This window comes from Mauremys reevesii, linkage group 2, assembly GCF_016161935.1.
Source record: "Mauremys reevesii isolate NIE-2019 linkage group 2, ASM1616193v1, whole genome shotgun sequence".
NCBI classification, from domain to species: Eukaryota; Metazoa; Chordata; order Testudines; family Geoemydidae; genus Mauremys; species Mauremys reevesii.
Genome location: NC_052624.1, coordinates 19,119,975 through 19,144,573, shown reverse-complemented (window position 1 = coordinate 19,144,573; position 24,599 = coordinate 19,119,975). Strand labels below are relative to the sequence as shown.

The 24,599-nt window shown below is 42.3% G+C and overlaps 1 protein-coding gene across 5 annotated transcripts in view; it reads right to left on the bottom strand.

Annotated features, from left to right (window-relative positions):
* Window positions 1-24,599, bottom strand: part of RBM33 (RNA binding motif protein 33) — a 158,077-nt gene that overhangs the window by 26,469 nt on the left and 107,009 nt on the right. For 3 of the 5 annotated variants that reach the window (XM_039523248.1, XM_039523251.1, XM_039523252.1), the window contains exons 16-17: window positions 8,679-8,879; window positions 3,193-3,381 (exon numbers count right to left, since the gene is read on the bottom strand). In XM_039523248.1, coding sequence (XP_039379182.1) covers window positions 3,193-3,381; window positions 8,679-8,879 — 390 coding nt within the window. Of the gene's footprint in view, window positions 1-3,192; window positions 3,382-8,678; window positions 8,880-21,982; window positions 22,489-24,599 lie in introns of those variants that run through there. The other 2 variants (XM_039523249.1, XM_039523253.1) reach the window with 2 other exon arrangements.

The following is a 24,599-nucleotide window of genomic DNA, read 5'->3' as shown; positions in this document are numbered from 1 at the left end:
GGTTCCAACTATCATCCCTATGATGAGGGCTCACAAATCTAGCTTACCTCACTTGACCAGTCTTCCATGAATCCAAATGTTTTTCTGGTATATTGTCTGGTACAGTCTGTTACCAGTAAAATCTTGGCATGGCCAAAATGAGCTGAGTTTCTTTTCCACCGTAAATCCTCTCCACTTCCACCTTTCTCTGTTGCTGAGGACAACTCCAGCCTCCCTGTCACTATGGATCTCACCCCTCAGGGTCACCCTGGCACCACTTTCTCCTTTGACACATCCATGTGTTACCACACCTCCACAATGTTGAAAAAAAAAATTAGATATTTCCTATCTCTGACAGCTAAAATACTTGTCCATGACCTGGCCACCCCCTGCCTGGACTACCAGAATGTCCTCCTCCCTGAAACCCAGAACACCTTCCCAAAGTCTGACCAAAATACAACGGCTAATTCAGATCATGTCATTCCCCTGTCTAAATCACTCGTGCACAGCGTATCAGGTTTAAACCTCTCAACTTGTCCTTCAGAGATTTGCACAATCCTGATCCACCAGGACCTTGTTTTGTACTGCATCACCCTTTGCCTCTCTCCAGCATCACTGCCCTTCTGGTCTTTTAAACCTCCAATCTCTGTGTGATGAGCACCCTTCCTCTGTTCGTTCAGATCCCTCCTAATGGCCCAAGTCTGTGTTACCCACAGCCATTAACGTGTCTCAAATGCCTTTGCTATCCACATTTTTAAGGAAGGGAGAGTAGGAGTAAGAAAGCAAGGAAACAGGAGGTAGAAAATGTCTAAACACACATTCCCTTCTTCTGGTGCTCCCAAGCTCATCTCGCCTTCTAAGTTATTTAAATTCCAAATTCCTCTGTGCAAAAACTCCGTCTGTGCTGAGCACAGATGCTAATAAAAATATTAAGTCAAGATCACAAGAAAACTTAGCTGAGACTCATTCTCTCTGGGGTTTCTAGCCTCTCTTTCAGAATTAAGGGAGCATCCCTGTGAACATGGGTCATTACTATGAAAAATGTCAATTTAAACTCTCACATTTTTCAATTCCAGCTCTCTCACAAACTTTCTTTGCAGCCTACGAACTTGCCGGCCTCAGTTTCCCCATCAGTAAACACAGATGATACTTGTTTACTTCACCAGGTTGTTGTGGGGATTAGTTAATATCACTACAGTATTTTGAAGATGAAAAGCACCAGGTGTTCTGTACAACAGGCTTCTGTACAATACCCATCCTTTCAATCCTCTCCCGCCCCACCTTTTTACCACTCTCAACTATATTTACACCTGGAAAATTCTGACCTGTTTTTCCCAGCAATAGTGTAAACTCAAATGTAGGTGTGCTTTTGCTACTAACTGCTAACCTGGCTGTTTCTTATTAAATACCATAACCTTTAGATTTCTGATGTAATGCCAGTGCTCAATCTTTATTAGAAGGTGCAGCTATGCTAAAAAAATATTCTTTTTTCAGCAATGGTGCAGCTGCATCCATTCTACCAATGGTGCAAGCTCTTGGTTAGCCTGGGCATACAAACTTGTACCACATCATTGGATTCTGCTGAAAAATGATAAGAAATTCCATACTGTAGATGAGCCCTTCTCAACAAGACTGTGCTGTGACACTGTATTAGGAATCAAGTGATTGTGGTATTTGATATGAAATAGGAAGCGGTGAACAAGTTTTCCAGCACGTTCACAGTAAGTTTTCTTTACCCTGAATACTTCCACAGCAAGGTTTGTGCTAATTTCCTACTAATATTCTCAAACAGGAGTAAGCAAGTAAAAATTGAGTAAATGTGCTTCAGAACTGACCCTTTATACGGAAACTCTGCATGCACAAAGAATCAGAAAATGCAGCACAAAGTTTTCTGATTTTTCATCACACCCTAGAACAGAAATTGCTGGACTCACACCTACATTTAGAAATGGAATGAAGCAGACCAATTTAATAGTGCAAATGCCACCCTTGCTTTTACACTTCCTTGTAGCGCAGGATTTTAGGCACAATGAATGGCTTAAAAAAACCTCTAGAAAATAATTTCTGTACAAAGTACTGAAGGAGTTGAAGTGACAAAGTATTGTGTGTGAATGTTCTGAGTATGCAAATACAGAAAAACCTAACAATGTTTTCTTTAAACACTATAATAGATCACGTACAGTAGCACTTATCAAAGCTTTTTACAAACAAAAGTTAAGTCTCTCAGAACTACAGACATAAGTAAATCAGTAGGGTCCCATTTAATAAAGAAGGAAACTGAGACGGAGGCATACCTCCTTATGACATCTGTTTTCTAGGATACACAACGATATAGTATAACCTAACTCAAAAGGTTTCAAAGCCAAGAAATAGCATCAATATGACAACTATATTTCTGTCTACAAATTCTGTTCCCAGAGTTACAAGGAATAAATGAAATTCCTAAAACTGAAAGATAAGATGGGGAAAAGAATCCATTTTTTTTTAAAGTTTGCTTTGTGTATTTCACAGCACTTTGGTTATTCCTCAGTGAAAATCAATGGGACTTCTGCTTCTAAATTCATTAGGCATTTTGAAAATCTCCCCTTTTGCTTAGAGTCATCGTCACTATTTAGCTGATAAGTCGAATGCACTATCAGGCAGTGCATGCACAGAAATAGGCACAAGAGTTAGGCTGGGTCATATTTGGTACGGCTTTTGGGCTTGTTCACAAACTGTTCCTGAAAAGACTTTTCTAAATACCACCAAGTAAAAAATCTGAATAAATCCTTCAAAAAAAAAAAAAAGTGTTTTTTTTTAAAGTCTAGCTATGATCTCATGATACTACTGAAAACTGATTTTTTTTTTAAAACTGGATGATTTTTAAACAAACACTTGACAGTATCCTTTAAAAAATTAGTGATTCTAAAGAATCAGACCTAAACATCAGAAAAGAGCCTAACTTATATTAGCAATAATTACTGAATGTTGTGAATTAGTAAACCAACAATAAAAAACAAGGATAATAAATAACTAAAGACGCTTTCTTTGGACATGATTACAACACTTCATTATATGCTTATGTTTGTGGCATTTTATTCAAAAAGTGGGAAAAAATTCCTTCAAATATAAGTAATTGCCAATAAAAAAAATGTATTTAGTGTCAGAGAATTAACTGAGTTTTCCAGAATGAAAGACTTCTGGCACAAAAATTATAAACCAAGCTTGACCTACCTGAATGGGTCCTACTGACATCAGCAGGTTTTTCAGTTGGACATCAGTAGTTGATGAAGAAAGCCCTTCAACTGACACAACACAGGGCTGAGGTTTGCACTCCACCACTCGCAGGTTCTGTTTATTTGGCATCAAGCGTCCTCGGCCCATCTGGCCTGCTACTCCTCTGCCTCTCCCATGCATAATGACCTGCCAACAACAAAAGTAACAGTATTTTGATTTTCTTAGTTAGTGCTTCTGTTAAGTAACTTTGACAGATAATATGAAAGTTAACAATTCATTTAAAGACTTGATTAAAGTACATGTCAATAAAAAGCAGCATGTCACTGTTTGCTAATTTAAAAGGCCACATGTTGACATATTTATCCGCTTCTTATCCAAATATCTCCCCAAATTACAAAAAGTTATAATGGGTACAAAGTCTGCCTTTGTATTTTGAGGTGGGCTTACAAAGCAATTGAGCATTTCATGCCAAAAACTAGAGAGTCTACTGCTCTTCACAGTGATTGCATCACATGCATGTGATCAGCTCTAACATTTTGGGATGGGTCGTTAAACAACTTTTTGCCCTCTCCCCCTTCCCAGACCTCAAACAAGATGACTGCTTGCATCCGAAGAAGTGGGTATTCACCCACGAAAGCTCATGCTGCAAAACGTCTGTTAGTCTATAAGGTGCCACAGGACTCTTTGCTGCTAGATTCACTATATCTATCTATATCTGTATGTATGTGGGGGGATGGGGATGCAGGCCCTCCCCAGTCTCCACTGCTACAGAAAAATGTTGCCCAATAGACCATGCTAACTATTACCCTTAACTGCCCCTCTTTTTTTGAAGAGAGTCCACACTGGCTGATCAGTATGGCTGATCTATAGGCAGGAACTGGAAAGAACTTGAGGAAAAACCCCAGCCTGACTTGTAGGGCTTGAGTCACTTAGGCAGCTGCCAATCTCACCACAAATTAATTCCCCTTCACCAAAAAAAGTTTCCAGGGATCCAGAATTCACTGGCCTCATAGGCTAGCACTGAGCAGCTTTTTGGAAGCAAATGAGGTGGGAAGACAACCTATGACTCTTAGGGAAAGTCACCATCAAGCTTTTATTCCTAGTAACTGGTTTACCAATATCATCTCCATAATGAAAACAGTAAGCAATTTTTAGAGAAAAGAGGAGACTAGCTTTCACACACTTATAAAACCAACACATTGTTGGGAGAGCCCTGGGCCCTAAAAACTGGCTCTCATAGGTATCTTATAGTATTGATAGCAATATTGACTAAGATTTAATGCAGTACCTCATGCATAATGCACTTTGGCAGCTGCATAGATGTCTTTTTAGTATTTGCTGCAGAATTCTGTTTCAGAATATGAGCTTCCATTACAGTAAACAAACAAAATAGAATAAAATATAGGTCTCTAAGCTCTTATGATTGCAAAGACAACTTTCAAAATGTAAGCCAGATGTAACCAAAGCCTTAACATCTGCCTGATTCTGCAGACAGTTTGAAACATTAGCTATGAGAGATGTGAACTGGTTCAGGTCATCTCACTGGGGAGATAACATGGAAAATTAATGAGGACCCTTCCTAAAATGTAAACATGTAAACTATTTGACTGCTGACTATTTTAGGAGAAACTTCAAGGCAACATTTTTTGTATTATCGTTGGATGTAGTGCGGATGTTGTGATGGGATCCAGTGGGGTTATTGTCAGGTAGGGGTAGATATGGGTCAATCATTGTTTAATTTGGGGACAGCACAAAAACTGAATATCAAAGGAATAAAAACACTACTGATTACACTGGACTGGACGAAAGGATCAAAGCTACAGGGAACAGGGAAGTGTGAATTATTCTGGGGTTCTTGCTGTAGAATTCATGTCTAATTTGATGCACAGTGGATGTGGTCTTGAGTCACTGTCAGAAACATACTTATAACTACTAAAACTAAATATCCTAATATTAACCCTGGCTGGCAGGACAAGATGAAACAGCACAGAAGGTAATGTCTAGCAGCATTACACCAGTTCTTGAGCTTGATTCTTCAGCTGTCTCTGGCAAATATAATTAACATCAGAAGACTAAGAGCTTTTGAGGAAACTAAATACACCTATACCCCGATATAACGCGACCCGATATAACACAAATTCGGATATAACGCGGTAAAGCAGCGCTCTGGGAGGGGTGGGGGGAACTCCGGTGGATTAAAGCAAGTTCGATATAATGCGGTTTCACCTATAACGCGCTAATATTTTTTGGCTCTCGAGGACAGCGTTATATCGGGGTAGAGGTGTATGAGTCAACAGTGTAACGCCGTTGCAAAAAAAGCAAACATCATTCTGGGATGTATTAGCAGGAGTATTGTAAGCAAGACACGAGAAGTAATTCATCCACTCTACTCCATACTGATTAGGCCTCAACTGGAGTACTGTGTCCAGTTCTGGGCGCCACATTTCAGGAAAGATGTGGACAAATTAGAGAAAGTCCAGAGAAAAGCAACAAAAATGATTAAAGGTCTAGAGAACATGACCTATGAGGGAAGACTGAAAAAATTGGGTTTGTTTATACTGGAGAAGAGATGACTGAGAGGGGACATAACAGTTTTCAAGAACATAAAAGGTTATTACAAGGAAAAGGGAGAAAATTTGTTCTTCTTAACCTCTGAAGATAGGACAAGAAGCAATGGGCTTAAATTGCAGTAAGGGCAGTTTAGGTTGGACATTAGGAAAAACTTCCTGTCAGAGTGGTTAAGCACTGGAATAAATTGCCTAGGGAGGTTGTGGAATCTTCATAATTGGGGATTTTTAAGAACAGGTTGGACAAACACCTGTCAGGGATGGTCTAGATAATACTTAGTCCTGCCTTGAGTGCAGGGGACTGGACTAGATGACCTCTCAAGGTCCCTTCCAGTTCTGATTCTATGAAACAACTCCTATTCTCAGAAGAAATGTCTTCCAAGTGCTGCTGCTCCTGAAATTTTCAAGAACTTCAATATAATTCTCCCTAAAGAACAGGAAATGCTCTGCAGCAAAGGCAGAAGGCTCCAGAATAGTAGGCAGTGCAATGTTTGGCTCAACTTAGGTGAACTGCAAGTACACATTTGTTTTGCTTTAACTTAGTTTCATGTGGTGAATGCCATCATTCCCCAGAAGGTAGGGGACAAGCACAGAAGTAATTCAACTAATTAAAAAAATAAAATATATTTTCCCTCTAAAATTCTCCTGGCAATTTCAAGTTCACAACAGAGAATGCACCAGTCAGTGATCTTACAAATACCATAGACTGCAAAGGAATTTCTGGTACCCGTGATATCGTAGACTCGTGTATTCTGGCAGTGTTTCTCAAACTTAATTGCACTGTGACCCCCTTCCGACAACAGAAATGAATACATGACCTTGGGATGGGGGACCGAAGCCTGAGCCTCACCACCCCAGGTGGGGCGCCAAAGCCAAAGCCTGAGCCCTGCCACCCTGAGCGGGGGTGTGGGAGGGCAGCAAAGCTGAAGTCTGAGCCCCACCATCGTGGGGTGGGGGCTGAAGCTGAATCTTGAGGGCTTCAGCCCTGGGTGGGGGGCTGTATTCTGAGCCCAGCTTCCCAGAGCTGAAGCCAAAGTCTGAGCCTCACCGCCCACAGCTGAACCCTTGGGCTTTGGCTTCAGCCCTGGGCAGTGGGGCTCAGACTTTGGCTTCGGGCTTGGGCCCCAGCAAGTCTAATGCCAGCCCTGGTGACCCCATTAAAACAGGGTCGTGACCCACTTTGGGGTCCCGACCCACAGTTTGAGAACCATTGACTTATGAGATCTCTTCAGTGAAGATGACAGTACCAAGGAGATCACACAAATAGGGATTTAAAAATGGTTAAAACTTATTTATGTGCTGAGTGCCTCTGAGAGCCTTGTTAGTGGAGAATTCAGCAAATGTGTTCTGAACTGAATTTTTGTGTTTGCTTTGGAGGTCAATTTTAATGGCCTACTCCATACTGCCATTGTTATACAAGAGGTGCTGAGCTCCTTTCAGAAGATCCATAGCTGACTTTTTTAAGCCCCACCCCCACAAAAAATAAAAAAAATAAACAAACCTGAACTAACTATAGAACATTCAGTACTATACTATACTATTCACGGGTGTTCCTTGTTTGAGTCCAAAATAGAAAAGTCATAGCATGGAAGAAAAATAAGGAGGCTGCCTTGTCCACCAAGAAATCTATACCTCACAAAAGTACTAATTTACTGACCACCCCATAAAGGTTCCTTGTCCCAGTATTCTCCATTTACAAATGTTTATGTTAGTGGAGGTCCAAATGCTTATTCTGTGCTGAAGGGAGAATGTTTTCACAAAGGGTTATATGGTATAGCAGTACCATCTAATATAGTCTAACACATGAACCAGAAAGCAATAAGATGCCAGAGGTACTTAGGAAAAATTACAGCCACTATCTCATACTTTATTAGAGTTCCAGGATTTAATACAGACATAGGTTTTGAGTAAGACTTGTTGTGAGTTCAATCCTCGAGGGCCCCATCTAGGGATCTGGGGCAAAAATCTGTCAGGGACGGTACTTGGTTCTGCTGTGAAGGCAGGGGACTGGACTTGATGACCTTTCAAGGTCCCTTCCAGTTCTATATATATATATTTTTTAAATATGGAGATATACCTAACACGCTTAATTTTTAATACAGAAAACAGTTATAAACACTTAATTTATAGCTATAATCCTAGTGGAAAATCCCACCCTGATAGTGCTAATCCTTTGTCCACCAGACATATACACAGAATAAGGGCTTGTCTAAACTACCCGCCAGATCGGTGAGCAGCGATCAACCCAGCAGGGGTCGATTTTGCGATAAAGTGACCGCTGAGTGCTCTCCCGTCGACTCTGCTACTCCACCAGAACGAGGAGCGCAAGCGGAGTCGACGGGAGAGCGTCAACTGTCGACTTACTGCAGAAGACACCGTGGTAAGTAGATCTAAGTATGTCGACTTCAGCTATGCTATTCACGTAGCTGAAGTTGCATATCTTAGATCGACCCCGCGCAGTAGACAAGCCCTAAGTAGCCTAACTTGGGAATGCTTCTAGGAGGAGAGAGTATTCATTCAATCTTTGACATCTCTACTCATAACGCCAAAAAGCACTGTCAGTTGTGATAATGATTTTCAAGTAGTGGATATTCCTCCACTGGAATACTGGACTGATACCACCTAACAGAATTTACGCAGGCCACAGAACCACAATGAGATTGGAACAACTTTCAGGCATTACCAACCTTGGCTGGATTCAAACAAGTATCCTGTAGGTTAAAAGCTTTATATCCCCTTATCAATTTCCTGAATCATCCAGCCTTCCATTAATAACTTTACCTGGGCAGATACAGTTTAAATTTCTTCAGTGCTGGTAAGGATTCTGGTTATTTCTTAAACAATGCTAACATTAATATGGCAACACATTCAGCAGATAACACAGATCCTAGCAGCAACAATGCATCTGAAAATCACCTTTTTAGCTGGATGAATCCCTTGGATGTTTTTGACTCCTTGTGGAACTGTTGAATGTATCTGAGCCTGCTGCTGCTGCTGCTGGAGTGGTCCCTTTGTCAATGTGACCTTCCGCATTGGCTGCTGTCTCAGTTCTAGAGGTTGTTGGAGGCGTTGGGGCTGGCCCTCTGGCTGCACAAAGCCAACATTCTCCCCCTCCTGCTGAAATCAAAACCAGAACATGCTGTTCAGTACCTATCTACTCAATGCAAACATTCACTTCCTGTGAGACCTGCTGTGGAGAAGAACTTTGTTAGCGCACAGAGAATTAGAAGAATACATACTTGCATACTAAAATCAAACTAGTGTCTGCAAGAGAAGGTTGTATGGTATGCACTTCAGCTAGGAACTATACTTAGTTACACAATCCATAATGCAGGAAGTACAAAATACTACATCTGGTATGATATTAAATTCACTGTGGTTTTCAATTGTTTCCTTTCAGTAGACTGTGAAAATGTCCTATTATTTATCCAAGGACCCACCTATTCATTCTTCACTACAATTCCAGCTTTTCAGGCTATACGTTTATGTTCCGCTAACTACATTTTTTTAAGGGACATATATTCTAGACTAGAGAAGGGCGGCAAAGCAGTCTGAATGAAGCAGGAACCAGTCGGAACCTTTACGCATCTTTCAAACCAAGCAAACCTTCCAAGACTAAAGGTTGGTGATTTTTATTAAGTGCATCTTTATGCTGCCTATTTATAGCCAAAATAAGCTTCTAAGTAATCTCCTCCCCGCTAACGATGACCAATGTTAGAGTAGTTTTCTCCTCCAAGTGTTTTTATTTTTTCTCCCTTAAAAAAAAAATAAAATAAAAACAGAGGTGACAAACCATGTCCCTGTCTCAGCCTCTGAAGTCATATATGGAAGTATTACAGTCTTCCCAAAAACGAGCTGTGTCTGCAATACAAGCTTGGGATGAGAGGAGAGGTAGAAGAGAGGAGCCTGGAAGAAAAGAGTAGAAGTGTGCAGAGGCTCGGCTACTTCCACCCAAGGAACCGGTGATTCTCTCACATGGATACATGTCCACCTTTCCCAGATCAGATACGGCCAAGTTTACAGTCACCGTACACAGTTTTCTGAAGATTACATACAGCGAGAGGCAACATAATTAGTCTACTATGGAAACCTGAGAAGGCACTAGGCAGCCTCACAATTATAAAGTGTTTCAAATGGAGGATCTAGCTTGCAATGCTATGCAGCATATTAACAGCTTAAGGGGACCCGTCAAAACACTCAATATCTGTTACAGAATAGTAGGGAAAAGGCTACTCACCAGTAACTATGCTTGAGTATATATTGCCTCTGCAGACCCACACTCAGAACACTCATTCCCACAGAACTGCTAACTCAACCACTGAGAAATGCACAAAAACAACAGGAGTCTGGTGGCACCTAGTGCCTGTCATGGCTGCGTGAGCACCCACTCACTGATCTGAATATTCTAGAAGACCAAGGTAACCGAAGGGCCCCGCAGCATCAATTACTCAGTTTCTTTCGCTAATTCCAAGAATCTACAGAAGGTCTCAAAGAAGAGGGAAAAGAGGACGGAGAGGCTGGATGAGCAGAGGTATTAAGACTTGAACAGTAGTTACTGGGAAACAGTCTCTCTCTGTTCGGAATTACCTTTGTATATTCCCAATCTGGGAGATTAGCGCCCAACCCCTGAAAGAAGTCAGATGATTAAAGGAGAACTGCTTAACTCACCCAAAACAATCACCGCAATGAAGTACCAACCAGAGTGTCATGATGCACAAATGTATACACATACACAAACTGGCTTCACAAATTTCTGTGAAACAAACATGTTAATTGCCATAAATTATCCAATTTTGTAGAATGAACTGAGTCTAAACTAGAATGTGAGTGAATACAAAATCTAATCCATTTGGAAAGTGTGTTCTCTCACAGTTCCCTTTCCTCCCTCTTTTTGACTTGTCACCAAAATCTATGAATAACTTGTGGAATTAACAGAAGGGTTTCATCCTAACATGCAAGCTTCTTACTGATCAGGATAGACAATATACAAGGTTTTGGGAAGAACAACAGGTCTATATAGTCTGAAAGTCAGTAACTTTTTGATAAAATCATGATTGAGGATTTCATCTCATGGGATATGCTAAAGGAAAATAATTAACTGAAACCCATAACTTGCTCACTCTTCTTACTGGTTTTATACCAGAAAAACATTCAAGATCAGGCAGGTTCTCTTTTCAAACTCCTCTTGTATGTTTGCTGAAATGCTTGACAAATGCACTCTGATACGGGCAAAAAATTGAAGCAAATACTTCAGATTATCAAAGCTTACAATTTTTTTAAGCAAAAAACCCAAAATATCTTGGATATCTTAAAGATCTTGAATCAAACATTATGGCAGCTAGGAAATTATGACGCCTGAATGAACACAGGAGTGAGGAACTAGGATCCTAAGATGGCTCCAGATGTAAGAATCAGGACTGACAAAGCCTGACCTGATGGTTAAGTGCCTGCTGGGGGAGGGTGTGGGGGAGAGACTTAAACGATGCTCTCTTTTCTTACAAGTCCAAGAGATGAACCTATATATAAAAAACACTACCTCAGAGTGTGAGGAATCCAGAGATACAAGAGGCAGTATCTGGCATGCTGATGCATCATGGATATTTTAGAATCAGACAACATACACCTCTTCAAATAGGCCTGTTTAAAAGACCCAGGAAAGACCAATGCTTAACTACTGGGCCCACATATCACACAATGAAACTGACCAGACTAAAAAATGAATAAAAGCAATACAAAATCTTTAATGGCATGGAGTCATCCTAAGGCAGCAACACTTGTTCACAATCTTAAAGAATTGTAATCGCTAAAGCCCAAACAATGGGGAATCATCTAAAAATTTTACTAAGCTTAAACTATTTAGAGAAAAATGAAAAGTTATAAAAAATGAAGAAGGCTCACTAACTCAAATACACGTGAAAGCAAAAGAAAGAGAAGTGATACCCACAACTGACCCTGGCAAAGGAGAAAGAAGGGCAGCTGGATTCAAAATCTATTTTTATAGCCTTGTTCTAAATATTTAGGATTTCCACAGGTCCCTATGCAAGCCCAAATGGTTATTGCTTTTCTAGATGGCTTGGAAGTCACAGTGCAGGAGCACCATGCATGTGATGAGAGGGATCTACAGCATACACCCTTGAAAGAGACTTGTGTGTGCATTAAAACTATTTGGAAGCTAAAGGGCCAACAGCGCCACCCCCAGTTGCTTTCAAGCCAGCAACAAGTTCTCTCTTTTTTCTTTGCATAACTATTCAAGATTTTAACTTAAGATGGTATCACTGTCTTTCTCTGGGGAGTTCAAGCGCAAATATTGCTGCCAGGTCAGCACTTGCCCAGGAGCAAGCAAGCAAAGGTTTGTAAAATGAATTTGTCTTAGTACTATTCATTTCAGTTTGTTTCAGACATAGCTGATCAAAGACACATTATCCAAGCCAAAAAAGGTAGCTCAAGGTGAAAATGAACAAAGTGTATGTGTTAATATGTTTATATCACAGTTCAAATATTAGAATAATTACCCACATCATGCTTTAAGTCCAATTCCTTACATTGGACACAATCAATGTCAGTTACCACAAGTTCTAAGTCTGAAAAACTAAGCCAGTAAGGCTGATACATCAGGGGTTCTCAAACTGGGGGTTAGGACCCCTCAGGGGGTCGCAAGGTCATTACATAGGGGGTCACGAGCTGTCAAGCTCCACCCCAAACCCCACTTGCCTCCAGCATTTATAATGGTGATAAATATATTAAAACAGTGGAAATCCATCAACCTGCATCTGACGAAGTGGGTATTCACCCACGAAAGCTCATGCTCCAAAACGTGTGTTAGTCTATAACAGGGGGCGGCAACCTTTCAGCAGTGGTGTGCCGAGTCTTCATTTATTCACTCTAATTTAAAGTTTCGCGTGCCGGTAATACATTTTAACATTTTAGAAGGTCTCTTTCTATAAGTCTATATTATATAACTAAACTATTGTATGTAAAGTAAACAAGGTTTTCAAAATGTTTAAGAAGCGTCATTTAAAATTAAATTAAAATGCTGATCTTACGCTGCCAGCCTGCTCAACTCGCTGCCAGCCTGGGGTGCTGTTCACCTAGGCCGGCAGCAGGCTGAGCAGAGCCTGCGGCTGGGACCCCAGACCTGGGGTGTTCAGGGCAGACGGCTGCCGGGGGGGGGGGTTCAGGGATCCGGGCAGCGGGCTGGGTGGGTGGGGGGGTGCAGGGTAGAAGGCTGGGTGTGGGGGTTCAAGGGTCAGGGCTGAGGGCTGGAGGTGTGTGGGGGTGCAGGGCAGAGGCTGGGTGTGTTGGGGGGGTTCAGGGCAGAGGGATGGGACTGTGAGGATGCAGGGCAGAAGGCTGGGTGTGTGTTGGGGTGGGGGGGTTCAGGGCAGAGGGCTGGGAGGTGCAGGGCAGAAGGCTGGGTGTGTGGGGGGGTTCAAAGGTCAGAGCAGAGGGCTGGGGGGTATGGGAGGTGAAGGGCAGAATGCTGAGTGTGTGTGGGGTCAGAGCGGAATGCTGAGTGTGGGTGGGGTCAGGGCAGAGGGCTGGGGTGGGGCCGGGCAGAATACTGGGGGTCTAGGGGTGCAGGGCAGAATGCTGAGTGGGTGGGGGATCAGGGCAGAGGTATGGGGTGCAGAGAAGAAGGCTGAGTGTGTAGGGGTCAGGGCAGAGGGCTGAGTGTGGGGGGATGCAGGGCAGAGGGCTGGGGTATGGGGGTGCAGGGCAGACGGCTGAGTGTGGGGTCAAGGCAGAGGTATGGGGGTGTGGGGATGCAGGGAAGAAGGCAGTGTGGGGGCGGGTCAGGGAAGAGGGCTGCGGCGTATGGCGACTGCAGGGCAGAATGCTGAGTGTGGGGTCAGGGCAGAGGTATGGGGTGCATGGCAGAAGGCTGAGTGTGTGTGGGGTCAGGGCAGAGGGCTGGGGTATGGGGGTGCAGGGCAGAAAGCTGAGTGTGTGGGGGGAGTCAAGGCAGAGGTATGGGGGTGTGGGGATGCAGGGCAGAAGGCTGTGGGGGGGCGGGTCAGGGCAGAGGGCTGGGGGGTATGGGGACTGCAGGGCAGAATGCTGAGTGGGGGGGGGTCAGGGCAGAGGGCTGGGGTGCTCTGCTCGTGGGGTTGCTCCCAGCCCCCTGCCCTGAGCGGCTCAAGGCAGGGGGCTGGAAGGGAGGTGCCCCGTCCCACCCCCTTCCCCCAGGCCCCGTCCCTACCTCTCTCTGCGTCCTGTACGGAGCTGCCTGCACGCTGCTGTTCTTCCTCCCCACCCCCTCGCAAGGGCCATCAACTGGTTGGCGCAGGGAAGGAGAGGGGGCGGGGCAGGAAAGAACCACTCTGGGGGAAGAAGCGGGAGAGAGGGAAGCTTGGCTGCCGCAGAACCAAGCTTCTGCTTCCTGCCCCCGCAGGGAAGAGCGGTGGGCGGAGGGGGCTGAGTTAGGCTGGGGGCCGGGACGGCGGCAGGCAGCTGCGTGCCACTCAAAATCGGCTCGCCTGCCATGTTTGGCACGCGGCTGTAGGTCGCCGACCCCTGGTCTACAAGGTGCCACAAGACTCTTTGCTGATATTAAACAGTGTGTTTAACTTATTGGGGGAGGTCGCACTCAGAGGCTTTCAATGTGAAAGGGGTCGCCAGTAAAAAAGTTTGAGACCCACTGTGATACATCAACTACACATACTTCAGAGTCAGAACATTTGGACTTAATGCTACAAAAATAACTAACAGATCACTTATCCCTGATGGGGATACAGCATCAACTTCAACAATTTTTTGCATACTACCTACAAAGGAAAATGTAAAACATAATACACATGCTGGCTTCCAATTCTCCTTTCAGGGGAAACATTAACGTGGGATCTCGAGGGCAAACAATACATACAGTAGCGGAGCTTCTAATCTGCATATTAAAATCGGGAAAGGTTCTCTGGTTTATGGTAAAATGGTAGATAGAAGAGGGTGGTGGTGTTGAATTCTACTTGATGCTAGATTCTGCGATGCCCGGGCCAGAGCAGGTGGTTGAGCTGTTGAAGAATCAGGCCCACAGCTTGTAGAGGAGTAAGCCTGAGATGCTAGTGTCTCTAGTATATCCTAGTATAACTGTTAAGTCTCTTAATTCTTGCTGATTTTTCTTGGACGCAAAAATAAAAATTTGACAACTTCTTACAAATTTTCTGGTTTTTTAACCCTTTTCACCAGCCTATTTTTGATTTATTAAAAGTTTTTTAACACCCGGGGTAAAAGAAAGGGGTTAGCAGGCCCACCCATCATTTTAACTTTTGTCCTCAAAATCTATTTTGATTTTTAAGAAGTTCATAAAAACACTTGATTTTTGGGATATGTATTTTAGTACCAGATCTTGCAAAGAGACGTCTATCATTCATTTACTCTATTATAGACACTTCAGGTGAAATTTACCCCATCCACACAGCCAACACATGGCTGTGGACCACAAATCCACTTAAAACCTATACTGAGGACTTAATTGGGATGATTTCAGTGGTGAACGGCTTCCGCCCAGGGGAGAATTTCACCCTTTGTCTAAATACCAATAATGAAAAAATATTTTCTTGAGATACTGGCTGCCCCTTAAACTCTAAAGCACAAACCATTTTTCCCCTTCACAATATGAATCATCAAGTTTTATCTAAGGCTTGTTCCCCAATTGCTAACTTACAGTCAGGCGTGAACATTTCTGGTCAAAACCCTAAAAACTGGGTTTAAACGGCAGTCATGACAAAAGCAGTTCTATCTGTTCACCTGAAAGTCTTTGGAACGTAAGGGAAACTGGTTATTTGCCAAAGAAAATCTGCTCTTAAAAGCCACCTGACATAAAAACCCTACTAGTTCTAAATACTGAATATAATTTAAAAATGAAAACTCAAAAGGAATGAGCAAGTGGATTTGGTCTATATTATGAATATTTTTTTCAAACTTCGAATGCTAAAGAACATATTTGCAAAGTATTCTAAGACAGTGCAATGAACAGAAATCGTTTCATTCATGAAGGCCAGTGATTTTAAAACAGATTTGTCAGATACAGATTATGACCACATTTCAAAATGGTTGCTATATAATATTTCAGTTGTTTATTTTATCAATTCTTTGCATCTTCAGAAATTTAAGTCATCCTGTCTTAATTGAATATAAAAATGAGTTCTATAAAGGGAGTTTTTGGTTTTTTTTAAGAAGGGTGCCTGAATTTAGTAAGCTAAGGCATTGTACTCTATCAGGGATGTTATGACAGTTTTACAATACAGATGAAGTTTGTTTGCCACCAACATTAGCAGGACAAATTTATTTATAACAAATGCTTTAAAAAAATGTACTGATAAAAATGCCTATTGATACTGTCAACGCTTCTTGCAATTTGACAGATCAAATCTTATTTTCATTCTTAAACCCCATGAAGGAGCGATATCACCAACTTGCATTCTGTAGTGAGCAAATTGATTAATCCCTCTCTATAGAAATCTCAACTCTTGATTACACCTATCAGACGTTAAGCAGCATTATTCTAGAGTGACAACACTTGACAAATTCCCCAACCATTTTTCTCAGCCTTTGTGGCCCTGCTAGCTTGTATTAACCCTGATGAAAAATTAATTTTCCTTATCTTCTGCTAAACCCCAAAATCCAAATCCGCCAAACTGGCAACTCTTTCTGTAAAGGTATTATGAAAACCTCTAAAAGATTAATTGCATGTCTTCAGGTGACATTAAATTAATTTCTATACTCATGACAGACATTTGATACTCCGTACTGAGAGGACAGATAACATTGTCATGATACACAGAAGGACAGTGGTGTAGTGTCCCAGGGCAGCCTCTTATGCATTCTCCTTTCGATAAGGCCATACTTCACTGTCACCGGCACTGTTACTGATCTTACAGCCCATAGACCTCACTGCACAGGTTTCTATTAACTACTACAATGCTGTGTCTATCCATGTAATCTTTAAAAAGCTAATTCAAAAATCACCCATCAGTAAATGGACGTGCATGCTGCAAAAGCACTTCACAAATCAACCCAAGTTTATTTACTTTAAGTATTACATGCATAAAAACAGAGGCAACAACAACAAAAGAGGTTCTAATATGCTCACCTCATTCTGTGGGCCTATTTGTTTAACATACACCATAATTCAAACAGAGCATGTGGCAAAAGATGAAGTCTTAAATCTTACCCCGAAAACCTCAAAGCTCCAAATGGTCTTTGTAATTGATTTTCCTTGGGGGGAAAACTAAATACTCCATATGCAGTTTAAAAGTCAGTATTTCCAGAAAAAAGTCACTTTATAGATCACAGCAGTTGAGAGAAAATACCTATTAGATCATTAAAGTCATCCTCGTTCAATGGCAGAAGATAGTCACTATATTTTTCATATATCTACAGTATATAGGTCTGTGCGTGGAAATAGATTTTAAACTGATACTACAAAGGGTTCTAGTAAAAAAGACTAAAGTCCACACTGTGATGCTAACACAGCAGTGTGATACACAAAAATAAACACTGCAAAAACAAAGCAAAACCACTGATATCTACGCTAAAATGTAAGGAAAACAGCTAATCAATAGTTCAGGACATTTATCAACAGTATTAGCAGAACAATAGGTGTCGGACAAAAAGAAACTCTTATGTAGCACTTTTTATCTATAGATACTGAAAGTACTGTACAAAGATGGCAAATATGTTTCCCATTCTAAAGATTGGGAAGCTAGGCATAAGGCATAATTACCAAATATCACACAAGTCAGTGGCAGAACCACCACAGGTCTTCAGACTCAAGTTCAGTGTTCTCCCTGACTGGGACATGTCTGATGCTGGTCATTACTTTTTAAATGAAAGAACAGCACCAATACATTGATTGAATACAATTCCGACTTTGCTCCCTCCACCCATATTGGATCATAGCCATCTCTACTTAAAAGAGAAATTCAGTACTGATGAGCAATCTAAGACAGAAATTAACTATCTAAGTTCTAACTATTTACTCTCTCACAAAAAGAAAAGTATATGCCTGGCAGACACAAGGTTAGATTAAGTATCACTGAAATCAAATAACTGGGCGACCAATCAAGCAGTCTCCATTTATATTGACGGAACTGACCTTTTCTAACTCTTATCAGAGCATTAAAGCGGATGTTTGAGGAAATGTATATTTTTCCCCTTTTGATTCTTAAAATTTTGATCATGAAGCTAGCTTACTCAGAACAAATATACACAAAGAGATAATACCATACAAAACGACGTAGAAAGAAAAATATAACCACATTCCCTTTCCAGCTCAGTACAAAAGGAAACGTGTTTCAGTCAAACTACAGACAGGCATTCAGTGAGCAATGATGTACTGAATACCCTGCATGCCTCCTTCAAAAGTGGGCTGAAAATTTCCTTGCTTGGAAATTTGTATGTTGTTGTTCATAACTGCACAGGCTATAGCATAGACAGGGTTAGACAACAGCGGTAAAAGGAAACAAGCATTATCTATGCTACAGCTTTAGCCATTACTATTGACTGTAGTAACTGCACAAATGGTGAATTATCGCTACTTACTTTACTAGGGTAGACTCAACCTCTGAGTTATTGAGTGTTGTATGGGAAATTCCCCAATAAAATGTAAATATAACTGCAAAGATACAGTAAAATCAACTAAGTTTGAGACTTGCTATCTATGTACATAGCCTTCACTGAGTTACAGTGTCTCTATTTTAAAATCTACCTCCTTCCACCAAAAACAATGCACTGTTTTAAGCAATAGAAAAAGATCATTTCAGAGCAAGTACACCGGGCATTATTATTTTAGCAGAGGTAAAGAAAGCCCCATAATACATATTTCATAGAATACATGGTGTGTAGTAGCAACAAAGAATCCTGTGGCACCTTATAGACTAATAGACGTTTTGCAGCATGAGCTTTCGTGGGTGAATACCCACTTCTTCGGATGGTGTGTAGTATGCATATCTGCTATTGGGACATACCTTTTTGGATGGAGACAAGGGGTTTGTCAAGGAAAATTCCTGTTTTGGGGGTAGAACATCCATTCAAAATGCTAGGGGTTACCAGACCATAGAAGTTGGTCACTATTTTGTTTCTCCAGTCGTGCAGTACGTCTTTCAAAGAAAATCTCCATGTCAGGCTTTTCTATTGGAAAACCTCTATAAGTAGTTCTTTCTCCCTCTAAGTGAGTCAGCTTTTTTATCTTGATTCTTAAAGCACACCCACCATTGAGATATCTGAGCACCAAAATTAATATTCAGCAGGTTTAAAACAAAACAAAAGGAAGTACTTCTTCCCACGGTGAACAGTCAACCTGTGGAACTCATTGCCAAGGGCCACTGTGAAGGACAAAATTATAACTAGGTTCAAAAAAAGAATTAGATAAATTCATGGAGGATAGATCAAGGACACAACCCTATGGACGCAAGATGGTCATGGACACAACTCTATGCCCTGAGTATCCCTAAACCTCCAACTGCCAGAAGCTGGGACTAGACAACAGGGGATGGATCACTCAATTGTCCAGTTCTGTTCATTCCCTCTGAAGCATCTGGAACCAGCCACTGTCGGAAGACAGGATACTGGACTAGATGGACCATTGTGTATGACTGTTATGTTCTTACACCATTAAAGTGAGCACAACAAAATTAACCTTTCACTTTCCCCCTTTCTGTAAGATGCTTGTTTTGTTTCAAAACATGATTTTGGTGCGCTTTTCAGGAGTGGATAGGTCAGAATAGGTTCTGAACATGCCCAGATGTGTCATTCTGATCTTTTCCGTTAGGAAAAGCAACTCTGCCTCCTCCTTGCAATCTTGACACTACACTAGTGGAAATGTCACTGTGGTCATTACTTTACAGAGTGAAACAGTCCCACTGATATTTGAGGCTATCCTAACGTAGGACTTTCAACATGAAAACCAAAATCTTAAACTTGAACCAGCATTCAACAGAAAGCCAGTGAAGAGAGAATACTGGGATGATGTGCTTTTGTTGGACTGTGCTGCTGAGCAAACAAGCTGCTATGTTCTGAACTGACTGGAGTTTCCAGGTTGGCAAGTTCATTCCTAATTTTTCTAGTTCAAGTTTCCTGTAACTTAAAATTCCTGGCTTAGTTGAAGGTTTCTTTTTGCCTACATTAAAAGCTGGGGAGCCACATATATATTACATGTCAACAGCAAGTACCTCTGACTGTTGATGCACATGAAATTGGTGTTGGATTCTCACCTCGTACTTTTTCCTTTTAAATAAAGAACAGTAAAACTTACAGGATGCTCATTTCTAGAAACTGTTGACTGTGCCCCCACTTTCCTGGAGGAAAGTGCCCCTCACTTTATACCCACAATCAATAACTCTGGTTGGCTCTTCAACAGATTGTGGTATTCATCCATAAGTAGGACTACCTAGAACCTTGGAAGAAAAGTCAATGCTTGTTAATTTGAGAGCTGTCTCTCTGAAAGAGACTCAGATAAATGTCTCACCTCACGGTAAAGTCATTTTGAGCTTGATCTACACTGCTCCATAGTTTGGACAATGAGCGGTATGAACAGCAGTGTGCATTCAAGTGCTGCACTGTAATTCCCCCATGGGGATGCTGTGCGCTTGAAATAAAAGTTTCCCTAGTTTGCATTAATGTAGTCCTCTTCAGCCACATGGATCTTGCAGCCTTAGAGATGCTTAGATGAACAAATCCCTGCAGACTGACAATTTCTTTACCAAGCCAAAACAGGAACCCAGTGCGTACCACTCTGCTATGGCCACACAAATCTGTTTGTTCAACTCTTGCAAGGTCCTGCCCCAAGCTTCTAGCATTATGTTTTCCATGGCACTGATGGTATTCAGTTATTTAGTTCTCCATTTGCGTTTGAGTGTCTTCTAGACGCGAGGCATACCTGTATTAGTGGCTAGCTCCTCTAATTTCTTAAACTTTGAACATTTTATATCAAAGCATTTCACTGCTCTTGGAGTCACTAAATTTAAATGGGACAAATCTGCATCCTTTCCCACTCCAATAATCCCATGTTGACCAATTTTCACTTTAAAATAAGATTTCTATTAGCGACATTTTTACTTACACTGTCATGTCATCCTCTATCATTTCCTCTCATTGAAATCCAACTACTACTTGATGTTGCAATAATGTACATCAGGCCCACCATGAGAGACTGTTTTACAGTATACAATTCCAAAATTAAACTGCAGAAGACTTTCTATTACAATTTTAAGGGAATGATGGAATTTGCTTTTACAGTATTCAATGAAAAGCCTAGTCTTACAATTGTATATTGAAATTTTGACTAAATTTTAAAGGTCTGTTCTCAGATTGATAAGAGGAAGCATTTTATTTTGCATATACTCTAAGTTATTTGCAGTGAAATTAGATTCTAATTTAACCCGTTAAACATGGATTCCTTTTAGTCAGGATTTGATTGCTAGCCTCTCTTAAAGTGCCATTTAGTTCTTCTCTTGCTCTTGACCTCACCTACCTTTATACCCTGGTCTCCTCCTGCACTGCCCTCCCATTAACTGCTCCTTTGCCCCTGTGTGAATTCATGTCTCCTTTCGTACCACCCCAATAAAAGGTGTACCCCCCTCTCTAAAAGATTTCTGAAAATCATGACTTATTCCACCTCAGCAAACCATATCAATCTATGCCCCAATAGCACCTATATAGTTTTTAATATTTTGCGCCAACCTGTGCCTTTAGACTGTACTTTTACAGAGCAAGAATTTTGGTGAGTTTTTCAGTAGGGAACATTCTAATTTGAGAAATATTGCTAGACTGAAATGTTACAGATACTGGAAGTCTGTCCACCCATCACCTTTGACTGAGTTTTAATCTCCTTGATGTTTAGATTAGTGCAGCTTCTTGGGTGTCACTCTTTTCGTGCTGAGTTGTAAGTGTGAAAAAGAGGCATTAAGACACAATATAAAATGCTGGCCTACAGTAAGTTTTTGCCTGCACACCTAACAAGATATGGACACTGACCTTACTTGTGCCCAAGACCATTATTTCAGATGGTGGGGGATGAGTACTGATGCTGATGCCATCCTCCCACCGTGAAAATAACGTTACTGAACTCTGCTAATGTTCTGATGTTCCACACCTCAGAGCTGCATTTCAGATATGGGTTGAAAGCTCCCTATATACTTCTTGCCACATAAGTGTTGGAGACTTTAATTAACGTTTGTATAAGCTTTTCTGATGTCTTTGGACGAAAGGCGCTATAGAAATTTAAATTATTTAAACAATTTTTATTGGCTGTAATGAACAATACACATAAAAGCAAAACAAATACAATCATCAAGCAAATCTTAGTAGATAAATTTACATCATCCAACAGGATTGTCTAAACCAAGAACATTTTTTCCCATTTTTTAGAATTCAGTGTTCAACTACCTCCCTCCTTGACCGTTATCCTAAATTAAGCAAAGCTATCTGTCCTTTAGCTCCCCTCTTCAATCTTTTTTATACAACCCAAGAATATATCCTTACAGACTGAATTTCCAACCAAAATAGTTGGTCAGCTATTTCGGTCACGCTTTTCAGATGCAGTGTCGGGCAGTAGTTGCTGTAACTCATGAAAATCTAAGACTTCACTTTTAATCCAAACAGAACATAGGTACTTATACAAAAGGCCCACACAGACAAAGAGTGGTGTATTCTTGGTCCAGCATAAGATTCAGCATTTTCGGGCCACAGAGGCTGAGACATATCACTTTGAGCAAGGAAGACCAGTCTTTGGCTAGGGAGAGATCACCCAATAATAAAATAAGATGACTGAGTGGTACAACAATGATTTAAAAACATCATGCAATGCCAACAGAACTTCAGACCAATCAATGGACATGTCTAACATGCCGAGTTTGTATAACCTTTTAACACTTAAGACATATAGGGCTAACGCTGGGTACAAAACCTGCTCCCTCATGACCAGGATCATTCCTGCTCTATGATATTGGATTTACAGATTTCAACTGCACTAGATATTTTTTGAAGTATCTACTATGCCTGCCTACAAATATCCATTTATTACCGTATTTCCTCCCAACAAGTACCATTTCAAGATCTTATCCTGTCTGAATCCTATTGTGTTCTTTATCTAGTATTGAGATCAGGCCTCTGATTGAGCCAGACAAATCTAAGACTTTTTCTCATGGACAGCATGATAATAATATGCTGATCTTGTGTATCCAAGACACAGTGAAGTGATGTCCTGAAGATATGCAACAAAGTAAGACAGAAGCTAGATAAGCTATGCCAACAGAGGTGTTGTAGCTCTGCAAAAAAGCAAAGCCCTGATATCAAATATATCCGCTGAACACTTGATCCCACTGTCTCTTCAAGTCCTAAAGATCAGACTGACTAAACTTGCCAAGCATATTTGGACTACCAAGACTGAAAGGGAATAATCAAAATAGAAAGCCACTCACAGAGGCATTCCTCCTTGCTCATCTAGAGGCACGAAAGGAAGGGTTGGCCTTAAAATGTTTGAGGAACTAGGATTCTGGTAAAAATGACAGGTATGACATGGAATAAATAAGGCTAAATCCTAGCATTAACCCCTTGCATCACACGACTAGTCCCTGATAGGGCATGCAATACATTGCAGTGTCTAACATACAGGAAGTGTTCATCTTCTGCTTTCTTTTTCTTGAGGCTTGCCAGGCACATACTGGAGCATTTACTGCAGGAGAGGGCAAACTATGGCCTGAGGGCCGGATCCGGCCCCTCAGGGCTTTCGATCCGGCCTGTGGGATTGCCAGCCCTGGGGCGCAGCGGGGATAAGGCAGGCTCCCTGCCTGCCCTGGCCCCACGCTGCTCCGAGAAGTGGCCGGCACCATGCCCCTAGGAGAGGGCTCCGTGTGCTGCCCTCGCATGCAGGCACTGCCCCCCACAGCTCCCATTGCCCAGGAGCGGGGAATCGTGGACAATGGGAGCTTCAGGGGTGGTACCCACAGGTGAGGGCAGCACACAGCGGAGCCGCCTACCCCACCCCACCCCACCCCCAGGAGCCACTGCTGGCTATGCTGGACACTTCTGGGAGCGGCGTGGGGCCAGGGCAGGCAGGGAGCGCCTGCCTTAGCCCCACTGCTACCCCGGAGCCACTCAAGGTAAGCGGTGCAGGGCCCCGCACCCCGAACCCCTCCTGCACCCCACACCCCAACCCCCTGCCCTGAGCCCCTAACCTCCTGCCTTGAACCCTCTGCTGCACATCTCTACACCTCCAATCCCCTGTCCTGAGCCCCCTGCTGCACCCCTCCGGTACCCCAACCCCCTGCCCTGAGTCCCCTCCCGTACTCCACACCCCCTCCCGCACCCCTACCCCCTGCCCTGAGCCCCCTCCTGCACCAAAAACCCCCGCTGAGCCCTCTCCCGCACTCTGCACCCCGTCCTGCACCCTAAACTCCTACCCTGAGCCTCAACTCCCTGCTGAGCCCCCTGCCACATCCTTCCTGCACCCCAACCCCCTGCACCGAGCCCCCTCCTGCACCGAGCCCCCACCTGCACACTGAACCCCCCTGCACCCCACACCCCAACTCCCTGCCCTGAGCCCCTTCCTGCACCCCACACCTGTCCTGTACCCCAACCCTTGTCCTGAGCCCCTTCCTGCACACTGCACCCCCTCCCATAACCCGCACTCCCTCCCACACCACAACCCCCTGCCCCAGCCCTACATTCATGGCCCTGCATACAATTTCTCCACTCAAATGTGGCCCTCAGGCCAAAAAGTTTGCCCACCCCTGATCTACTGTGTCAGACACTGGACAGCAAGTATCTTTTTTGAGGATATTTAATAGGTAAATATTGCAATTTCATGAAATCTTCTTTAAAAGACTATTCGTCCCATGAGTG